Source organism: Schistocerca cancellata, unplaced genomic scaffold (assembly GCF_023864275.1).
Source record: "Schistocerca cancellata isolate TAMUIC-IGC-003103 unplaced genomic scaffold, iqSchCanc2.1 HiC_scaffold_1106, whole genome shotgun sequence".
NCBI lineage: Eukaryota > Metazoa > Arthropoda > Insecta > Orthoptera > Acrididae > Schistocerca > Schistocerca cancellata.
Genome location: NW_026047105.1, coordinates 9906665 through 9928611, shown reverse-complemented (window position 1 = coordinate 9928611; position 21947 = coordinate 9906665). Strand labels below are relative to the sequence as shown.

Genomic DNA, 21947 nt, shown 5'->3' with positions numbered 1-21947 from the left:
GTCTAATATAGCCCGTTGCTGCACACTCTAGCGGAGTAGACGGCGATGGGTGGTGCGTGGGCTGACGTACGCCCCAATAATTTCGACTTTGTCCTTCTCTGTACCGCAAAACTTTGGAAATTGTATTGCGGGTTCCAGGCGACTGTACACTGTGGGCAGCAGTCCGTTTTAGACACCATCAAATACTACAGCGAAAGACTATGGCAGTCTTAGGAGACAAAACATGTCTCTGCAGCAGCCAGATCCACCTACTCCACAGGCGATCGTGGCAGTCGCGATCATTGAATATCTAAATTGTCTCAATCTGCTTGAAGACTGTATGTATACAAAATCACGCTTGTTGCCGAATGGGAGCTCTGCCAGCACTTGTAACTTCGACGCTTTGCAAAGTCGTTGGAGGTCGCTTCCAGACATGGGTCACTATCCTCATTTTGTTCTTCGAGAAACCTTCTCCATTCCCTTGAATCTTGTCGGTGGAACTATGTATAGGAAGTCTGTCAAAATCTCTCGGGACTTTGTCCACAAATTTCTTTTTACATTAACCACTTGTTTATAGAGAATGGTCTCCTTCGAAATACTCTCCTCCACAAATGATACACCGCTCCCAGCACCTTTTCGACTACCAGAAGCAGTCTTAGTACGCCTCTTGCTGCATAGCGCGAAGTGCCGTCTGCGTATTTTCTATCTCGTCTGTCGTTGCATATCTTCATCCTTTCGACTGGCTTTTCAACTTTGGAAATAAAAAAAAGTCCGCAGGGGCAAGGTCTGGAGTACAGAGGATGAGCCAGCACAGTGATTTCGGTTTTGTGCAGGGCTGAACAGGCGGGTGCATTATCGTAATGCAACAGCCATGAATTATCTCCCACACATTTCAGGCCATTTCCTTCACGGTATGATCCAACTGGAACGTTATAATCTTCTGCAATCTCTCGGATAGCCAGTCTTCGATTGGCACGCTGAACTTCGTTGACATTCCTGACATGAACGTCGGTCGGTAGACGTCGAAAGGCTTCCTGAACGAAGATCATTAATTTCCTTCCGGCCTTTTTAAACCCTGTGCACCATTTGCAGCATCGAGTACGACTTAAGCACTCATCACCGTAGTCCTTTGCACCATTTATTGTGTCTCTGTAAAGGTTTTCTTGCGTTCCAAGCAAAATTTGATGCAGACGCATTCCTCCGCCAACTCTGCCATCTCGAATTTCGAAAACTGTGTGACACAACATTCTACTTAAGACAGCAGTGAACAATAGCTAGTAGACATGCAACGATGGAACCTCTGGCAATAACACATTGAACAACGGCGTGTGCAGGGATGCCAACCACATTTCGCTCCAACACACCATTGGTGCGAAATTACGAATGGTCAGGAATTTTCTGAACAGACCATGTGTGCATGTAGTAATAATTGGTCGCTGGGCACTTAGGAATCAGAAGAGGCAGCTGGAGGCATGACAACTTACTGCGACTCAGCCTTTGAACTGTGATTCAGTTCCTTGTTTTCCTACCAAAGTTTATGGTCACTTTCTGACATATTCATTCCAGAGTTCCTAGCTATCAAGAAAGCAATCACCCACTGACAGGGTAGCTTGTTTGTAATGGCAATGTCTGCTTCACGTTCAACTGTCGCCAGGTGTTCCTGATTTGGTCCATTGCTCTCTGGAAGACTTCACACTTGGTAGCCCTTCCGCGCAATGCAGACACTTCAGTACGTTGCGCCATATCTGTTTGGCTTTGGAGAAAGTTCCGGAGCCCTTATTAGCGATACGTCACCTGTTGTTCCCCTACACAGTTGTGTAGACTATTTCATAGGAAACAACAGGTAATGGTCTCGCTAATAAGGGTCCTCAGCAACAATACTGGAAAAGTGGAACCGTTACCCAGTTTTTGACACTGTTGTGTTTTTATTTCACCACGGAATTTCTTTCCACCATTGCAACACAGCTCCGCGACCTCTGAAAAACTCTTAAGGATTAGAGACGAAATGAAACTTCAGTGGTTTGAAGTTATGTGGTGTTGTTTCACTAATTAAAGATTCGTGTCAACTTTACAAGGAATTTGCAATATGAGCCTACTTATCAGAATGATGTTGCACTCCCTACCCCCACCCCCCCCCACCCCCACCCCCCACCCAGATTCTACAATGATTTGCTTCACAAGTGCGTTATACTACCATTGTACGCTCTTCTGTGGCAAGCAGGCTCATGAGAGTTACAAATGGTCATTGAAATCCTGCGTGTTGGCAACTGGGACAGAACTGATATCTGAACTGGTCTGAGACATTTGGACTGGGGACAGAATCTCGGGAACTTGCTGGCCACAGGCCACGTCAGCATCATGTCATGGGGTCAAGTAGACACATGCTATAGCAGATGACAAATGTCCAGATAAAATGACACCATGACACTGTCACATGAAAGGTGAAACCCGATCATGTAGTATGTCCATGACATGTTGTGCCATAAGAGTTCCCTCAATCACTATGTGCTATTATCAGAAGTTGTACATGATGGCTCACCACACCATGACGCTTTGGGTAACACCACTGAGATGAGAAATGATGAATGGGAGATCTCACCAACTTACCGAGCACAGTGCAACGCCACCATTCTTCAGCAGCTAATACTTACCTGTCATGGCACCACTTCAAATGCGTCTGTTTGTGTTGTCGTGTTAATAGCAGCTTGCTGATGGGGTGGTAATTCCTTAGTCCAGCAGCTGTTGACCTCCAGCCAGTGGTGCAGGAGGACACAGACTACTGCATGGAGCCCAGTACATTTCTCGAATAACAGGTGCAAGCTTAAAGGGATGGTGATATGCTTGGTGAACAGTGTGGTGTTGCTGCATTCTGGTGATGAGACGTGCTCAACAATATCCCGTACAGCAAGTATGCTTGCCTTCAAATTCCTGTGCAGCCCAACACAGGGAGACTATAACATCCAAATTCCAAACAAATCTGGATATTGCAGGATTCGCCTTGTGGTGTCACCGCCAGACACCACACTTGCTAGGTGGTAGCCTTTAAATCGGCCAGGGTCCGTTAGTATACGTCGGACCCGCGAGTCGCCACTGTCAGTGATTACAGACCGAGCGCCGCCCCACGGCAGGTCTAGAGAGACTTCCTAGCATTCGCCCCAGTTGTACAGCCGACTTTGCTAGCGATGGTTCACTGACAAATTACGCTCTCATTTGCCGCGACGATAGTTAGCATAGCCTTCAGCTACGTCATTTGCTACGACCTAGCAAGGCGCCATTACCAGTTACTACTGATGCTGTAAAAAATGTACCGTCAAGAACGATGTTCACCAATTATGGATTAAAGTTAAGTATTCCAGCAGCTACGTACGTTTTTTGCTATTATAATTACCTTGTCGTGTTCCAGACCTCACGCCAGCCTGCGTGAGCTTAAACGCGTGCCTTTCGGCTTCCTGTCATAGTGGATTGGCTGTCTTGCCAATCCACAACACGCCTGTCTGCCAAGTATATACCCACACTGAGGCCCCTTTAAATGTTTGTCATATGCTGATACGGACGCCTCACAAATCACATATCATCTCCGTGTGCTGCACAGAAATCACTCAACATATGGTGCAGTTCACGTCCCATACATACAATGCTAACGTGCCCTGCTGGTCGCTGAGAATGTCGCAGGAAGTTTGCAAATCTAATCATTTGGTGTATACACGTACGAAGAGACACTGACATCCGACTGTCTCTTCTGGGTGCTTCATGTTTTTTGTCACGCCGTTTATGTTCAGATCGTTGTACATAAAATTAGTTCCTGTACGATACACCCCCCTCAAGAATGTCTTTGAGAAGTCCCATTAACCAGCCGATTCATATCATAAAAATTTTGTACTGACTTCAGCCTCTGAGCGATCTTTCTCGATCTTCATCATGCCATGCCTTTTATGATTTCTATCACCACTTTTCCTCTTTCCAGATGGCCCACTGTTCACAAGGTGCTACCAACCCATGTTGTGATTCTATGCTTCATGGATGTTCTTCGTTAGTTTGCAACTGTCTTTCGTCAAAGAGGACGTTCTTCATTTGTGCTGCTCAGCTAATGAAACATTATTTGCTCCGATATTCCTTTGCAGCCTTACCTGCTCTAGAGTATACAATTCTTTTATTTCTTTGTCTACTGTGTTTTTTCTTATTCTGAGGAGTGTGGAAATTTTCCGCTGAACGACTCGCTACAACCTTTTGTAGCAGAGTGGTTTAATCGCAGCACATCGTGTCCCACATCACCAACACGTTCCCTGAAGACAGACTTGTCAGTAGAAGCCTCTGATCCCCAAGGTTCTAACATCGTGTGAATTTTATTTATGAGGCACACGAAAAATCAAAGTGTATCCAGACAATCCTAGCACCATAGATGACCTTAAACGAAACATAACTAGAAAACTTAACAACATCGCGACTGCAAAGTTACAGCGTGGGGCTGGCATCTTTATTACGTGCAGTCAGCGATGCCTGTGGCCACCACTTCCAGTATCTCTTATAAACGCGCAACAACAAGTTTTTAACGTTGCTATTTTCTTTTTTAGTTAGTTCATTGCTACTTGAATCTCGTGCATGATCTATACCGGTTTTTTGTGGGGGACACTTTATTCACTCTTTAGACGAAACGTAGTTTTGAACTGATGTGGAGCACTGTTTCCTTCGCTTAGCTATGGAACTAGGATAATAGAGGAGTAAGGTAATGTAGTCTGCTCACTGGTGATAACAATCTCAATGAAAAAGAAATGATCATATGGCAGTACTGGCCGGGATGTCCCATTCGAATTCGGCGCCCGAGTGGAAGTCTTATTTCAGTCGGCGACACATTGGGCGACTTGCGGCTGATGATGAGAATGAAATGAGGATGAGGACAACACAACACACAGTCCATGAGCGGAGAAAATCTCCGACCCGGCCGGGAATCGAACCCGGGCCCAGTGCATGGGAGACAAACACGTTACCACCCAGCTTATCAGTTATGTGCTTGGTTGTTTGAGTAAATTTCATGACTCAACCTGCTACATTGGATTAAATGAATTCGAAATTGCAAATGAGGACAACCGTCACCTGTTGAATAGAATGACGACAATGAAATTCCGCTCGGGGCTCGAACCCAGATTTCCCGCTTATCACGAGCATGCGTGTCGAAAAGCGCTTTGGATCGTAACCAGAATAACACAGGCACGACAGTATCGTACGTTGCATTAGATGTCTGAGAACAGTACTTAGAAGTGGTATTTCAGTGGGGATTCTCTTAACCCATGGAATTGCCGTGAGTATATATTTGCTGCTGTATTTGCTATGACTTTTGCAAATGATCATACAGTCTCATCCAGATGTGGATGTGACGTGGATATCAGTATTTTGACTAATTACACCAGACGTAATGCCAAGTGTTCCTATACTGGTGATAAAGAGCAGAAGAGTTTTAGTTGGACCCAATATGTATTTGGCACTCTGCAATGCTGTTTACCTAGACTAGCTCTGGTTAGTAAATAGTAGGATTAGACACAAACGTTAAACAATCACAGCTGTATTTAAAGTTCTTGGAGAATTAACTTAACACTATAGGCGAGATTAAGCCATCGGCCTTGCCGCAGTGATAATACCGGTTCTTGTTAGATCACTGAAGTTAAGAGCTGTCGGGCTGGGCTAGCACTTGGATTGGTGACCATCCGGTCTGCCTAACGCTGTTGGCAAGCGGGATCCACTCAGCCCTTGTGAGGAGCTACTTGATTCAGAGGTAGGGTTCCGGTCTCATAAACTGACATACGGCCGGGAGAACGGTGTACTGACCCCATGCCCCTCCATGTCCGCATCCAGTGACGCCTGTTGGCAGAGGGAGACACTTTGGGTGGTCGGTACCATTGAGCCTTCCGAGGCCTGTTCGGGTGGAGTTTTAGTCGAAACTAATAGAAAGGGCTCTAATAGCATTGAACTGCTGTGGTTAATGTGTGTATATACTGTTACTGATTAAAAAAATGGCTCTGAGCACTACAGGACTTAACATCTGATGTCATTAGTCCCCTAGAACTTAGAACTACTTAAACGTAACTAACCTAAGGACATCACACACATCCAGCCCCGAGGCAGGGTTCGAACCTGCGACCGTTGCAGTCGCGGGGTTCCGGACTGAAGCACCTTGAACCGCATGGCCACTGCGGCCGGCGATACTGATAAGGCTACTGGCTACGGTTTCTACATGTTGATAACTTTGCATTATATTAGAACAAAACAAATTGGAGAGAATTTTTTAAAAGAGAACAAACGTGCCACGGGTAATCGAATGGAATACGGAAAATCATCTTACTAGACTCAGACTATAGACACTTCGTAAGACTAGCGAACTACTCAGTACTAACACTTTTTTTCTAAAGTTATGTAAGCACAGTCCGAGAGGTGTAAGAGCAGTGTCCTTACCACGATGTCAATGTGAATTTAGCCAATGGAATATGTCAAGTAAAATATTTCACTTACCTTAGTTCAAATATGAATCTTACTTATATAAATATGAATTACAGTTTAAAAAACAATGGAAAGTCACAAAACCATGAAAATGACAGCGATTACCGTCAGTATGTGATTCTATTTGTCTTTGTTTGGACGTTAACTTACAGGTGTTTCCAACTTCGGAAATGAATGGAAAAAAAGCATTGGATTTGATGAGGTCTTGGTAGGGTAATTTCTTTTTAATTTCTGTCCAAGAAAAATAGTTCACAAGTACATTATTCAAGCAACAGGTTTCGTTTTTCAGAAAATACTTTGGCAAGTACTGTTATATAATCCAATGACAACATCCATCGATAATGCTACTGGAATGGTTTCATTGAATTCGATGTTATAGACTCATAAATACCAACTCATCGTATAATTTAAAGGAGAATAACATTAAATTAGTTGTCAGGTATTGTATTAAAACTATTTCACAATAGAGATATATTACATCCACGAATAATTTGAAAAACACAACAGTCCAACATTCACAATGATTTGAAATTATAGTCGTCCTTGTGATGACACCAAAAAGGTACGCAGAAACACGATGAATCGGTTCACTCGAAACGAAGTGCGCGACAGTCTCCTACGGATAACTTCACTCCACTCTCTGACACTCATTCACCGATTAGCAGGTAAATACCTACACTGGCGTAAGTTGCCCATCAGTAATACGCTGTTCGGTCACTGTAAGTGTTACAGCGATGCAGTGACGATCAAGCAACTACTCCGGTCCGCGGTATGGTTACCGTTCGTAGCAAAGAGATTCCCAAAGATACGTGTATTTACAGAGACGAGTCGCCTGAATGGCACTGTCACCTAGGCCAAATCTATCCCACACACCACAGGTGACCCTGCAGCCTCACCACACACTAGAACGTCTCCCACTGAGTAGAACGTACAGAAAGAGGTTGGCCAGACAGCGCCAGTGGCGAGTGGCCACAGCGGTGTTGCCGGGGCGAGTCCGGCGGCGCCCCAGGCGGCGGCAGCGCCCGCGGTGACGCGCAGCAGGTGTTCCACTGGGTGGACCACTCAGCTGCAGGCCAGCAGCAGCAGGAGGGCGCCGCCCGCCGCCAGCGTCGACGCGGCCGGACCCGAGTGGAGCCCCCGCTGGCCGCCGTGCTGCATGGCTGCCGGGTGTTCCCCTGCAACCAGAAGCACCGCCCATGTCAGCTTCCGTCACCTGTTAATGTATCTGTCCACTGGCTAACAAACCCGCCACTTTGTATGTATTCATTTTGGCAATTTTCTATTAGAACTGAAAACAAAAAGTTAAGTGTGTTTGTAAGCTTTTGACCATGTTGATTGGAATACTCTCTTTCAAATTCTGAAGGTGGCAGGGGTAAAATACAGGGAGCGAAAGCTACTTACAGTTTGTACAGAAAGCAGATGGCAGTTATAAGAGTCGAGGGGTATGAAAGGGAAGCAGTTGTTGAGAAGGGAGTGAGACAGGGTTGTAGCCTATCCCTGATGTTATTCAATCTGTATATTGAGCAAGCAATACAGGAAACAAAAGAAAAGTTCGGAGTAGGTATTAAAATCCATGGAGAAGAAATAAAAACATTGAGGTTCGCCGATGATATCGTACTTCTGTCAGAGACAGCAAAGGACTTGGAAGAGCAGTTGAACGGAATGGACAGTGTCTTGAAAGGAGGGTATAAGATGAACATCAACAAAAGCAAAACGAGGATAATGGAATGTAGTCGAATTAAGTCAGGTGATGCTGAGGGAATTAAATTAGGAAATGAGACACTTAAAGTAGTAAAGGTGTTTTGCTATTTGGGGAGTAATATAACTGATAATGGTCGAAGTAGAGAGGATATAAAATAAAGAGTGGCAATGGCAAGGAAAGCGTTTCTGAAGAAGAGAAATTGGTAACATCGAGTATTGATATAACTGTCAGGAAGTCGTTTCTGAAAGTATGGTGTGTAGCCATGTATGGAAGTGAAACATGGACGATAAATAGTTTGCACAAGAAGAGAATAGAAGCTTTCGAAATGTGGTGCTAGAGAAGAATGCTGAAGATTAGATGGGTAGATCACATAACTAATGAGCAGGTATTGAATAAAATTGGGGAGAAGATGAGCTTGTGGCACAACTTGACTAGAAGAAGGGATCGGTTGGTACGACTTGTTCTGAGACATAGAGGGATCACCAAATTAGTATTGGAGGGCAGCGTGGAGGGTAAAAATCGTAGAAGGAGCCCAAGAGATGAATACACTAAGCAGATTCAGAAGGATGTAGGCTGCAGTGGGTACTGGGAGATGAAGAAGATTGCACAGGATAGAGTAGCATGGAGAGCTGCATCAAACCAGTCTCAGGACTGAAGACCACGACAACATCAAGTGTGGCTGTAGAGTAATATTGAAAAATTTGATTTCCGTGTACCATGCGCAGAAGTACTGTGCTGTGGCGCCGTTGGCGCCAGTGTTCCCGCACTTACAATGGCATCGCTGCCATCGGGTATAGGATCACCAATTTTGCCTTCCGCGATTCAGGCCGGTGGTCAGGTGATTAATGGAGAGAGAAAAGAGACAGTGGAGTGGATATTCGTATGGTCGGAGGTGGCTTGTTGACGTTTACCGTCAGGCCTGTGGTACGACGCCTGTACGCTGTGGGCAGGGTCAGCGAGAGATCCCGCCAGTGCCTTGATGGGATCTTGGGTTTGGTATCGCGGTGGTGCACCGTTGGGTTTTGGGGCTTTTCTGCTGCGAGGGCATGTATAGGTTCTTGTTACAAGCCTTTGAAACTGAGATATATCTATGGCGTCACGGAGGAAATGTGTGATGCTAGCCGCTGTTGCAAGTGAAAACGCTTCGTCTGCCTTGTGTCTGTCCAGGAAATTATGTGAACTAAACAGCTGATACCACGGCGAAGTCTTGCTCTCACGCGTTGTTAAATATATTTCTGAATTACTGAATGGTGAAGATATCCCACGTGTAAAGCAAATGAAGCCATTTGCGCCATACTAAAGTACTGTTTTATTCTGCTGAAATCTGTGTCCGTTATATGTGCATTTATATTCTCTTCTTTAGTTGAATAAGTTGTAGAAGTGTGTAAAAAGAGAGCTATGTGCAAAGGGATGTAAAGTTGAGACCCTTCCAATAAGTGAATACACTCGGATCCTGTATTACTAAAGGTGCCTTTCGATACCAGCACCTACCTTGGGTAATAATTGTTATTCGGAGGTTGTCATGGTACTGTAAGTAATTATTACACACATAATTGTTTTTTCTGATTATACTACATTAGAGATGTAAGGTCGGCTGTGTGCCGCTGTAAATTACTATTGTCTCCTCTGTGTGGCAGCCTAGCATTGTCAGTGGCTTCAGTCATTATTCCTGTCATATTTCGAGTTTTGTATTCGCGGGTTTGCTTAATCTGACACTGTTAAGTTGAGTTGGAAGACCTATAAACAGGCCAGTCAAACTGAGTATTCTGTGAGCTCGAGACGATGTTCTATTGCGTGGTAACTTAGTTTGTTATAGGTTAGAAATATTTTACGTTTTATTAGTATTCCGCTGTTCGATTTGTCTAAAGAGGAGCTAGTTCAGTGAAGTAGTCGTTTATATTTTATTAGTGTGTTACGCGTTGTGCCTTTTCATGTTAATTGTTTTTAAGAAGCTACAAATGACTCTGTGTATGTTGCAGGTAGCTGAAACTTGACGTGTTCACCGGGGTCGCATCCTGACGGGGTTGATAGTGGTGCTTTCTACTACGGCACATCCAGCTATCCTCCTTCAGTACATTTGTCTTGCTTATATCGTTACTACGTTTGGGGAGTGGAATTAGGGTTTACTGTAATCACCTTATATGTTGAAGTTAAGTATCCCCCTTGCCAGGGCGCGAACCTTCGTGGATATAGTCGTATTCTCATCTGTAAAGATCGATAGTGTTATTCATTTATTCTCGTCACATGTACGATTATTTATCTTGTTATATTTAACGTCAGTAAAATGTGTCAGCGAGGTCCGAATTGGGACGTTGTATTCTCATCTTGCGGAAAAAAAATTTAGTGATTTTATTTCTTTTGTAAGTAGCTGTTAGATGCGTGCATTTTGCCTCCATGTTTGGTGTTTTAGTGGCTTCCACGTTAATTAAAATTACAATAAAGGTAAATTTAGCAACTGAGGGTTTCGTGTATTTATTAGTTGCTAAGTGGAGCCAAGTTTAGTCTAGGAATCCCTACCAAGTACGAAACTGGAATTTGGTTGCAATAACTACACGTTTGTTGTTTGAAACTGATAAACAATATTTTATTCAAAATAATCTACATTGCTATTTATACATTTCTACCATGTCTCCTGCAGGCTGTGGATGCCATGCCAAAAATACAGCTCTTCTTTTGGAGAAAACTAGTAGGTGAGCCGTTTTTGTAAACTTTCATACTTATTTAAGCGTTGTTCAGCGAGAGAGTATCCCAGAAATCCAAGTAGATGATAATCGGACGGAGCCAAGTCTGGAGAAAAAGCCGCATGCCGTAGTACATCTCTACTCAGCGGTTCGATCGTTTCAATGACTCGTTTTGCAGTGTGATGGGGCGCTATCATGGAGCAATACGACTTAATATTGCCTTTTTTCCATATTCCAGTCGTTATCCACGTAAAGCTCGATTTAAATAGATCATTAGCTGTTGCTGACTATCAGTGCTAACGGTTTCAACAGGTTTTAGCACCTCATAATAGATGACACCCTTCTACTCCGTCCCCTCTTCAGGTCTTAGAAGTTCTTAACAGGAATTTTTGAACAATATGTAGACCAATGAAGCATTGTCTTATTTGCAAAGCGATTTGGTCTGTGGATGTCGATAGTTTGCCTGGATTCACAAATGGCTTATGACGCTTAGGATTCTCAAAATATATCCATTTTTCATCACCTGTCAGTTTTCTTTGGAGAAACGACTTTCTTTTGTATCCGGCGAGCAGCGCTTCTCAAGTGGTATTTCTATTTACTTGGTATCTTTCATTCAGCTCATGCGGAACTAGATTTCCCTCTTTCTGCACCTTTCCCATAGCTTTCAACCGATGAGAAAAGGCTTTCTGCGTCCCATTCATTTGTTGGTTCAAATGGTTCAAATGGTTCTGAGTACTATGGGACTTAAATTCTGAGGTCATCAGTCCCCTAGAACTTAGAACTAATTAAACCTAACTAACCTAAGGACATCACACACATCCATGCCCGCGGCAGGATTCGAACCTGCGACCGCAGCGGTCGCGCGGTTCCAGAATGTAGCGCCTAGAACCGCACGGCCACTTCGGCCGGCTATTCATTTGTTCCGAGAGTTCCCGTTGAGTTACGTGAGTTCCTTCATCCAATAAGGCCTGCAATTCGTTGTCTTCGAACTTTTTCGGTGGCTTCTCGCGCTCGTCGTTTCTCGTGTCAAATCAACCACTTTTGAATTTTTTGAACCATCCGAAAAACTGTGTTTTCCCAAGAGCACGTTCGGCGAAAGCTTCGATAAACATTCGATGCGATTTTGCAGCGGTTTACTTCAAACGATAAGAGAAAACCAATGCTGTCCGCAAATCGTAGTTCGTAGGCACGATACTCGAGTTATTTACGGGTTTGAAACGAATACCGATGTATGGAACTTTGAGTTACTGTGAGTTGTCACTCGTCGTCAACCGTTACACGAAGCAGATGGCGCTGCAGACGTGGTCTCATGGACCCTACACTGTCGGCTAGCACCATCTATACGGAAATTCCACTTTCATACTTCCACGCCTTGTATTCCTGCTACCACCTCTGAAAGTACGAAACAGTGGTATAAAGGTGATGGACTGTTTCTGTACACTGGACGCAGCTGTTTCATGCGTCTACATTGCGACTGTGTAAACATCTGTATTGCAACGCCTATTCATAGGTCTACAGATTGTTTGGAAATTCCTGTTTCGGAATTCTAAGACCTGTAGATGGGACGGAGTAGACAATAGTTAAAATAGGAGCCCGTGTCTTGAAAAGTACCCCCTGTGGCCTATAGCAGTTTGAAAACAAGTTTTGTACGTTTGTTGGTACAGAGTAGCTATGAGCGGAGGGAGGGGTTTTGCTTACGTCGGATTGACTGTTGTTATTTGAGGTCTGTCCTACCTCTCTGACCCGGTTCGAGCTTCGTTCAAGTGCCTGTGAGGGTTGGAGCAAGGTCTGCAGAATACACCGACATGACCCTTCTGTATGGCGAACCTCAGAGTAATGAAAGAGCTGACCGTCACCTTTATCAAGATCGTTATCCACAGCGTCCGACTCCATCGCATACCCTTTTCGCCACAATCACACAACGGCTTCGAGAAAGTTTAACTTTACTGTCAGTAGGCACGACTCCGGTGTCCCAGCAAGACGCGGCACACCCGACCTGGAAGAGGCTGCACTGTAAACAACAGTGTTTGTGAAAACTCAGCAAGTTTCCTTGTTTCTTTCTTTGGTTATTAATGAGCATAACTGTAGAAAAAGTGATGCACTGGGTCACATCTAATAAATTACTTTTAAAAATCGTCGAATTATCTACAGCCGTCAATTGTGGCCGAACGGTTCTAGGCGCTTTAGTCTGGAGCCACACAACCGCTACGGTCGCAGGTTCGAGTCCTGCCTCGGGGACGGATGTGTGTGCTGTCTCTAGTTAGTTTTAAGTAGTTCGAAGTTCTAGGGGACTGATGCCCTCAGATGTTAAGTCCCATAGTGCAAAGAGCCATTTTTGAATTATCTACATGGTTTCAAATGGCTGTAAGTATGGATAAAGTACGTTTCCTGACATGAGTTCCAATTCAAAGTTTTATTTACTGAATCCCGTCTACATGTCCTAGAAGTTCGTAACGGGAATTTCCAACGCGTCATATTCTTTTCGCTTACAGCTGTTTGCGCTTTGTAGTTGAAAGCTCTCAAAAGCTGTGCCACGTTTCAGGGATTTCCTCCAGTTGACTTGACTGTTGGAGTGTCTTAGTAGTGTCTTTTAGTGGAGAGATTCAAGGTTAATAACATAAAATATAAATCATAGGTTTTGGGGTCGTGTCCATTCAGATGTAGCTGTAGGTCGTATACGTCCAAACTGCCCATGTTCCATTGCAATTCGTCTTCTGCAGCGAATTTGATCTGAGCGACATATCAATTCTGTTGATTCTAATGGGCCGCGCGGGATTAACCGAGCGGTCTGGTCTGACGCGCTGCAGTCATGGACTGTGAGGCTGGTTCCGGCTGAGGTTCGAGTCCTCCCTCGGGCGTGGGTGTGTGTATTTGTCCTTAGGATAATTTAGGTTAAGCAGTGTGTAAGTTTATGGAATGATGACCTTAGCAGTTAAGTCCCATAAGATTTCACACACATTTGAACATTTTTTTATTCTAATGGAATAACATCGGAAACTTGCTCAATTAGCAGTCTTGGTTCATCCAGTGTTTGTGGTGTGATACTTCTTCTTCGTCGTATCTATCTCGAAGCCACTGAGCAATGCAGAAGTTGGAAGTGAAGTGGTGAGACTTTCTAGACGACATACTAAATCATACCACGGATTAACATCCCAGTACACACAATTGCGTCGATTAACTGTTTCGAACAAAGAGTTAATACTTGGAAACATTCATCTTCTACATACACGTCGATACCACTCAGGAAATTCCATTTGCCTATCGGAATCCATTCTAGTTCAAAGCACGGAGAAGTGTCGAAAAGTAGGCTTTCCTCTCTGAGTGCTCAAAACCATGAGATCTCTCTCTTAGCTGGTCACAGTCCAGCCAAAGCACTGCTTCACGTACAGGCAGTGGATAAAAAAAGCATACATCAAAAACACAACACATTACCAAATGGCACTCGAAATAGCTCCCAGTCGTCCTGGAATGATGGTAAAGATGATGGAGATGGATAGCGAACAGCCACCTTTCGCTCCAAAGTAGACCACAAAGGCTCAATAATACTGAAATCTGCTGCCTCTGGTGGCCAGAGAAACACGACAGTTCAACCTCGTGCTCATAAAAGCAGTACTGGGTTATGCGAGCTGCGCGAATTGCGGCCCTGTCGTCTCGGAACACAGCTTCATCATTGGGAACAAACATCGTACCGTGGCATAGGCCTGATCAACCAAAATTGAGAAGTAATCTTTGGCAGTAATGGAACCTTACAAAGTAACTATGGGCCATACGGAATACCACGATGTGTCTGCCCATATCATCGGCGAAACATTGCCGTACTTGGGATATAACCGCGATAGGAAGTTGAAAACAGACTGATCTGATCAAAATAAGTTCCTCCATTGCTACATAATCTGGGTTTTGTGGCTTCGGTACCACGTTTTCCTGACAAAAGCATCTGCATCACTTACGAATGATTCTGGATCTCCACCTCGACGTGCAAAACCTTGCTTATGGAGCTCACTTCGTTTAGTGTTGATGATGTGATGGTTCTCGAGTCCGGCATGCAATTCTGCAGTGTCTTTTGCCTCAGTCGTCCTCTTATTTTTCGACATAATCCTCTTTCAAAGACGTATGTCTCGGTCCGCGTTGTGAATTTGCGGAAGATGTTTTATTGCTTTCCCTGTAAAGGGTATACATGTTCCATCGGTGCCTCTTGAGGCACTAACAAGGGAACTTCCCCATCGCACCCCCCTCAGATTTAGTTACAAGTTGGCACAGTGGATAGGCCTTGAAAAACTAAACACAGATCAATCGAGAAAACAGGAAGAAGTTGTGTGGAACTATGAAAAAATAGGCAAAATATACAAACTGAGTAGTCCAAGTGCAAGTTAGGTACCATCAAGGAGAGTGTGAGCTCAGGAGCGCCGTGGTCACGTGGTTAGCGTGAGCAGCTGCGGAATGAGAGGTCCATGGTTCCAGTTTTCCCTCGGCTGAAAAGTTTAATTTCTCTGTTTTTGCAAAGTTATGATCTGTCCGTTCGTTCATTGACGTCTCTGTTCGCTGTAATAAGTTTAGTGTCTGTGTTTTGCGACCGCACCGCAAAACTGTGCGATTAGTAGACGAAAGGACGTGCTTCTCCAATGGGAACCGAAATCATTTGATCGCAAGGTCATAGGTCAACCGATTCCTCCACAGGAACACACGTCTGATATATTCTATACAACACTGGTGACGGCATGTGCGTCTTATGACAGGAATATGTTGTCAACACACCTAACTTGTGCACTTGGCGAATGGGTAAAAAGATTCTTGTACCTTGCCCGATTTAGGTTTTCTTGTGGATGTGACAATCACTCCCAAAAAAGTGATGAAAACATAAGCGTTTGTCACATAAACTGAAAAAAAATAGTTAAAACTTTTTACCCGAGGGAAGGCTTGAACTAAGGACATCTCGTTCCGCAGCTGCTTGCGCTAACCACAGGACTACGTCACTCCTGAGGCAGCGCTGTCCATATTGTTGCATATCTAGCACATGGACGACTAAGTTTGTATATTTTGCTTATATTTTCATAGTTCCACACAACTTCTTCCTGTTTTCTCGATTGATATATGTTCAGTTTTACAAGGCCTATCCACTGTGCCAACTTACAACTAAATCTGAGGGGGGTGCGATGGGGAGGCTCCCTTGTAAGTACTTCGTCTACCCTGATTGTTGAAGCACCAACCATACGAGCTCCAACAATTAGCTCACGTTCGAATTCACTTACCTCCAGAATAATGCACTCACAATTACGCTAATTACACACAGCATTGTTCTGACCACGCCCGACACTTGTTGCATATTGACGACGTTGCGCAGGTACCGTTCGTGCTAAATAAAACAGCGCAACCTGCAGGCTTTGCTAGCATCTCCAGGTGTGTTAAAGAACGCTTTCCTCGCGGTTTCTCCATGTTTTTGTCCGAGCTCTGAACCTTTTCGTGGATTGAGTATAAGTACGCTTCACTGCTGCAGCACATACTGCTGACTATACGACGTCTCTTTCTCCGCCTATGTACATTCTTCACATATTTTTTCTTTCCATCGACTTCTAACTTGTCCCTGATCCTTCTAATTGTTACTCTCGATGGATGTGGGTTTGCAAATTCAACTGTTTAACATCGTTCAAGCTCACTCAAACTCTCAGTTTACCCGCGCGGTGTAGCCGAATGGTCCAGGGCGCCTTGTCACGGTTCGCGTGGCTCCGCTGGTATGAGGTTCGAGTCCTCCGTCTGGCTTGGATGCGTGTGTTGTCCTTAGCGTAACTTAGTTGTAGTTATATTAAGCAGTGTGTAAGCCTAGGGACCGATTTCCTCAGCAGTTTGGTCCAACAGGAACATACCACAAATTTCAGTCTCTGTTTTCCTGTAACACTTCAGCACACACCTCCGTTTCTCGAACGATAACGGTATATTTATTTCCAATCTTGCAACAAACGGGAGCGTTACTAAACTTTCCACTGTCTTCTGAATTGTTACTGCGAAAAAATTATTTCTACCCGATTTAATTAAAGGGGCATTTAGTTTTAGAGAGAGTATACATTGTTGTAGGATACCCTTGTTATGACAACAACGGGAACAACAATATGGGAATGAACATACGAAATTTAAATAAGTCATGCTTATTAACTTTGTTCATGAGTAATGACGTCGAACAAAAGTGTGCGTCAGCACAGAATTCAGTGTAGAGAAGAACTCATCTGGTTAGAGAAAATGTGAGAAATAACTGCGTAATATTAGCAAATGAAATGAACGGAAGAAAACTAAAGATAATAGGTGAGAAAAAAATGGATATTTTACGCTGCGAAACAGGGAAAACAGCTGTGATATGCCGAGAGGCGTGCTATTTAGACATTACACAAAAAGATTTAATCAGTGCGGAGTGGTTTTGGATAAGACGAAGATTGCAGAGTAGTTTCTTTCACAATCATACGACTGTAATGGAGAAGGAGTTGGAGAAATATTTACTGTTATGTAACAGTGCAGCAAAGATGTTGGACGTAATTGACGTAGTACGGCAGTTTTGGAGTAATGAGTGGCATTTAATACCTGAGGAGAGGCAACGAGCATTTGTATGTCTTTTTTTTTTTTTTTTTTTTTTTTTTCATCAGTCTACTGACTGGTTTGATGCGTCCCGCCACGAATTCCTTTCCTGTGCTAACCTCTTCATCTCAGAGTAGCACTTGCAACCTACGTCCTCAATTATTTACTTGACGTATTACAATCTCTGTCTGCCTCTGCAGTTTTTGCCCTCTACAGCTCCCTCTAGTACCATGGAACTCATTCTCTCATGTCTTAGCAGATGTCCTATCATCCTGTCCCTTCTCCTTATCAGTGTTTTCCACATATTCCTTTCCTCTCCGATTCTGCGTAGAACCTCCTCATTCCTTACCTTATCAGTCCACCTAATTTTCAACATTCGTCTATAGCACCACATCTCAAATGCTTCGATTCTCTTCTGTTCCGGTTTTCCCGCAGTCCATGTTTCACTACCATACAATGTTGTACTCCAGAAGTACATCCTCAGAAATTTCTTCCTCAAATTAAGGCCGGTATTTGATACTAGTACACTCCTCTTGGCCAGAAATGCCTTTTTTGCCATAGCGAGTCTGCTTTTGATGTCCTCCTTGCTCCGTCCGTCATTGGTTATTTTACTGCCTAGGTAGCAGAAGTCCTTAACTTCATTGACTTCGTGACCATCAATCCTGATGTTCAGTTTCTCGCTGTTCTCATTTCTACTACTTCTCATTACCTTCGTCTTCCTCCGATTTACTCTCAAACCATACTGTGTACTCATTAGACTGTTCATTCCGTTCAGCAGATCATTTAATTCTTCTTCACTTTCACTCAGGATAGCAATGTCATCAGCGAATCGTATCATTGATATCCTTTCACCTTGTATTTTAATTCCACTCCAGAACCTTTCTTTTATTTCCATCATTGCTTCCTCGATGTACAGATTGAAGACTAGGGGCGAAAGGCTACAGCCTTGTCTTACACCCTTCTTAATACGAGCACTTCGTTCTTGATCGTCCACTCTTATGATTCCCTCTTGGTTGTTGTACATATTGTATATGACCCGTCTCTCCCTATAGCTTACCCCTACTTCTTTCAGAATCTCGAACAGCTTGCACCATTTAATATTGTCGAACGCTTTTTCCAGGTCGACAAATCCTATGAAAGTGTCTTGATTTTTCTTTAGCCTTGCTCCATTATTAGCCGTAACGTCAGAATTGCCTCTCTCGTCTCTTTACTTTTCCTAAAGCCAAACTGATCGTCACCTAACGCATTCTCAATTTTCTTTTCCATTCTTCTGTATATTATTCTTGTAAGCAGCTTCGATGCATGAGCTGTTAAGCTGATTGTGCGATAATTCTCGCACTTGTAAGCTCTTGCCGTCTTCGGAATTGTGTGAATGATGCTTTTCCGAAAGTCGAATGGTATATCGCCAGACCCATATATTCCACACACCAACGTGAATAGTCGTTTTGTTGCCACTTCCCCCAATGATTTTAGAAATTCTGATGGAATGTTATCTATCCCTTCTGCCTTATTTGACCGTAAGTCCTCTAAAGCTCTTTTAAATTCCGATTCTAATACTGGATCCCCTATGTCTTCTAAATCGATTCCTGTTTCTTCTTCTATCACATCAGACAAATCTTCACCCTCATAGAGGCTTTCAATGTATTCTTTCCACCTATCTGCTCTCTCCTCTGCATTTAGCAGTGGAATTCCCGTTGCACTCTTAATGTTACCACCGTAGTTTTAATGTCACCAAAGGTTGTTTTGACTTTCCTGTATGCTGAGTCTGTCCTTCCGACAGTCATATTATTTTCGATGTCTTCACATTTTTCCAGCAGCCATTTCGTCTTAGCTTCCCTGCACTTCCTATTTATTTCATTCCTCAGCGACTTGTATTTCTGTGTTCCCGATTTTCCCGGAACATGTTTGTACTTCCTCCTTTCATCAATCAACTGAAGTATTTCTTCTGTTACCCATGGTTCCTTCGCCGCTACCTTCTTTGTACCTATGTTTTCCTTCTCAACTTCTGTGATGGCCCTTTTTAGATATGTCCATTCCTCTTCAACTGTACTGCCTACTGCGCTATTCCATATTGCAGTATCTATAGCGTTAGAGAACTTCAAACGTATCTCGGCATTCCTTACTACTTCCGCATCCCACTTCTCTGCGTATTGATTCTTCCTGACTAATGTCTTGAACTTCAGCCTACTCTTCATCACTATTATATTGTGATCTGAGTCTATATCTGCTCATGGGTACGCCTTACAATCCAGTATCAGATTTAGGAATCTCTGTCCGACCATTATGTAATGTAATTGAAATCTTCCCGTATCTCCCGGCCTTTTCCAATTATATCTCCTCCTCTTGTGATTCTTGAACAGGGTATTCGCTGTTACTAGCTCAAACTTGTTACAGAACTCAATTAGTCTTTCTCCTCTTTCATTTCTTGTCCCAAGACCATATTCTCCTGTAACCTTTTCTTCTACTCCTTCCCCTACAACTGCATCCCAGTCGCCCATGACTATTAGATTTTCGTCCCCATTTACATACTGCATTACCCTTTCAATATCCTCATACAATTTTCTATCTGTTCATCTTCAGCTTGCGACGTCGGCATGTCTACCTGAACTATCGTTGTCGGTGTTGGTCTGCTGTCGATTCTGATTAGAACAACCCGGTCACTGAAATGTTTACAGTAACACACCCTTTGCCCTATCTTCCTATTCATAACGAATCCTACACCTGCTATACCGTTTCCTGCTGCTGTTGATATTACCCGATACTCATCTGACCAGAAATCCTTGTCTTCCTTCCACTTCACTTCACTGACCCCTACTATATCTAGATTGAGCCTCTGCAATTCCATTTTCAGATTTTCTAGTTTCCCTACCACGTTCAAGCTTCTGACATTCCACGCCCCGACTCGTAGAAGTTTATCCTTTCGTTGATTATTCAATCTTCTTCTCATGGTAACCTCCCCCTTGTCAGTCCCATCCCGGAGATCCGAATGGGGTACTATTCCGGAATCTTTTGCAATGGAGAGATCATAATGACACTTCTTCAATTACAGGCCACATGTCCTGTGGATACACGTTACGTGTCTTTAATGCAGTGGTTTCCATTGCCTTCTGCATCCTCATGTCGTTGATCATTGCTGTCTTGAAGAAATCACATTAGTAAAGTTGTATGAAGCCGTGGTGTCTCTTTCTTCATACATGTCCGGAGGAACAGACACCATGCGTCATATAATTTTATTGGCGTAGCTGGACAATGGGTTCACCTTCTTCAGTGCAGACGCACAAGTACGTCCAACCACCAGTGGGAATCTCAGAGAGCGAATGTGGAAAAAATGGACTTCGGATAGCTGGCACTCGATGGGGATGTGGATGAGATGTGAGAAGTACCGAGATGGTCTCCACAGTTCCAATGACGCTGTTTCCCGGATGGCACAGTGGTTAACGCCCCTGCCCATTAAGCACGAGATCCTGGGTGCGAATACCGGTCCGGTACACCTTTTCACTCGTCGCCGCTGATTCCACGTGATGTCCCTATGCAACTGATAGCAATTATCCCTTTCCCTTCCTTTATTCACCGCTCCACCTTCAGTTTGCATATAAGATTAGTAATGATTTTACAGGACAGAAGACTGGACTAAACGTCTTTTAAAATTTGAGGTGGAATGGCATATGGGCACGAGAGAGTTTCTCGTGTGATTGAGGATGTCCTATGACTTTTTAGGTTTTACTTAAAGAGTCAGCTTTGGTTCCTTCGTGATACTGAACCATGGCGGTAATTCATTCCTTATACAGGTGCAGCGATGTTCTTATGGTTTGTGCTTGTATGCAACTGAATGCCTTTTTAATATAACTTGATTTATATGTTGTCGGAGCCAATGTTTTACAAAAATATTTAGAAAGGAATAAATTGGAGCAACATACCACATGCAATCTAGTGGTTTCGGGATATCTTTGCATCTATGGAGCGTACAGGGTGCAATGAGTTTCAGGCTCTAATACCGTAATTGATATTTGATCAGACCAATTGCAATTAGTCCGTTTTCGCAGTAATGGCAGACTGATTCGCAGTCAAAGAGGGTAGCTCTTCATTTCGTCGTTAGAAACAGGTATAATAAAGGCTACCATTGCCTCATTTAACGAGAGAAATGCCCCATAACAAACGGCATCAGGGCCTTTTGCCTGAAGCCATCCTTATTTCACACAGCCTGTTTGTGAAACGTTAACAAATTGAATATCTAAACTCATATGCTATTAACAATGTGTATGATCACCACCAATAACGCCTTATCAGAACATCCATTATGCTGAGGTCAAACAGTATGGCTCAACAACGATTGGAAGATAATAATATAGTTATTACAGAATCTATCAGAAGCAGTACTGGATGCTGTTGTACAAACAGCATATAAATGTCTCTGAGCACTGTGGGACTTAACATCGGAGGTCATGAGTCCCCTAGAACTTTGAACTACTTAAACCTAACTAAGCTAAGGACATCACACACATCCATGCCCGAGGCAGGATTTGAACCTGCGACCG

The 21947-nt window shown here is 43.6% G+C and overlaps 1 protein-coding gene across 1 annotated transcript in view; it reads right to left on the bottom strand.

Moving 5' to 3' along the window:
* Positions 1-6691: 6691 nt before the first annotated feature.
* Positions 6692-21947, bottom strand: part of LOC126156206 (zwei Ig domain protein zig-8-like) — a 476222-nt gene continuing 460966 nt past the window's right edge. The window contains exon 6 of the mRNA XM_049916292.1: positions 6692-7643. Within this exon, the coding sequence (XP_049772249.1) occupies positions 7531-7643 (113 nt within the window). The 3' untranslated portion in view covers positions 6692-7530. The remainder of the gene's footprint in view (positions 7644-21947) is intronic.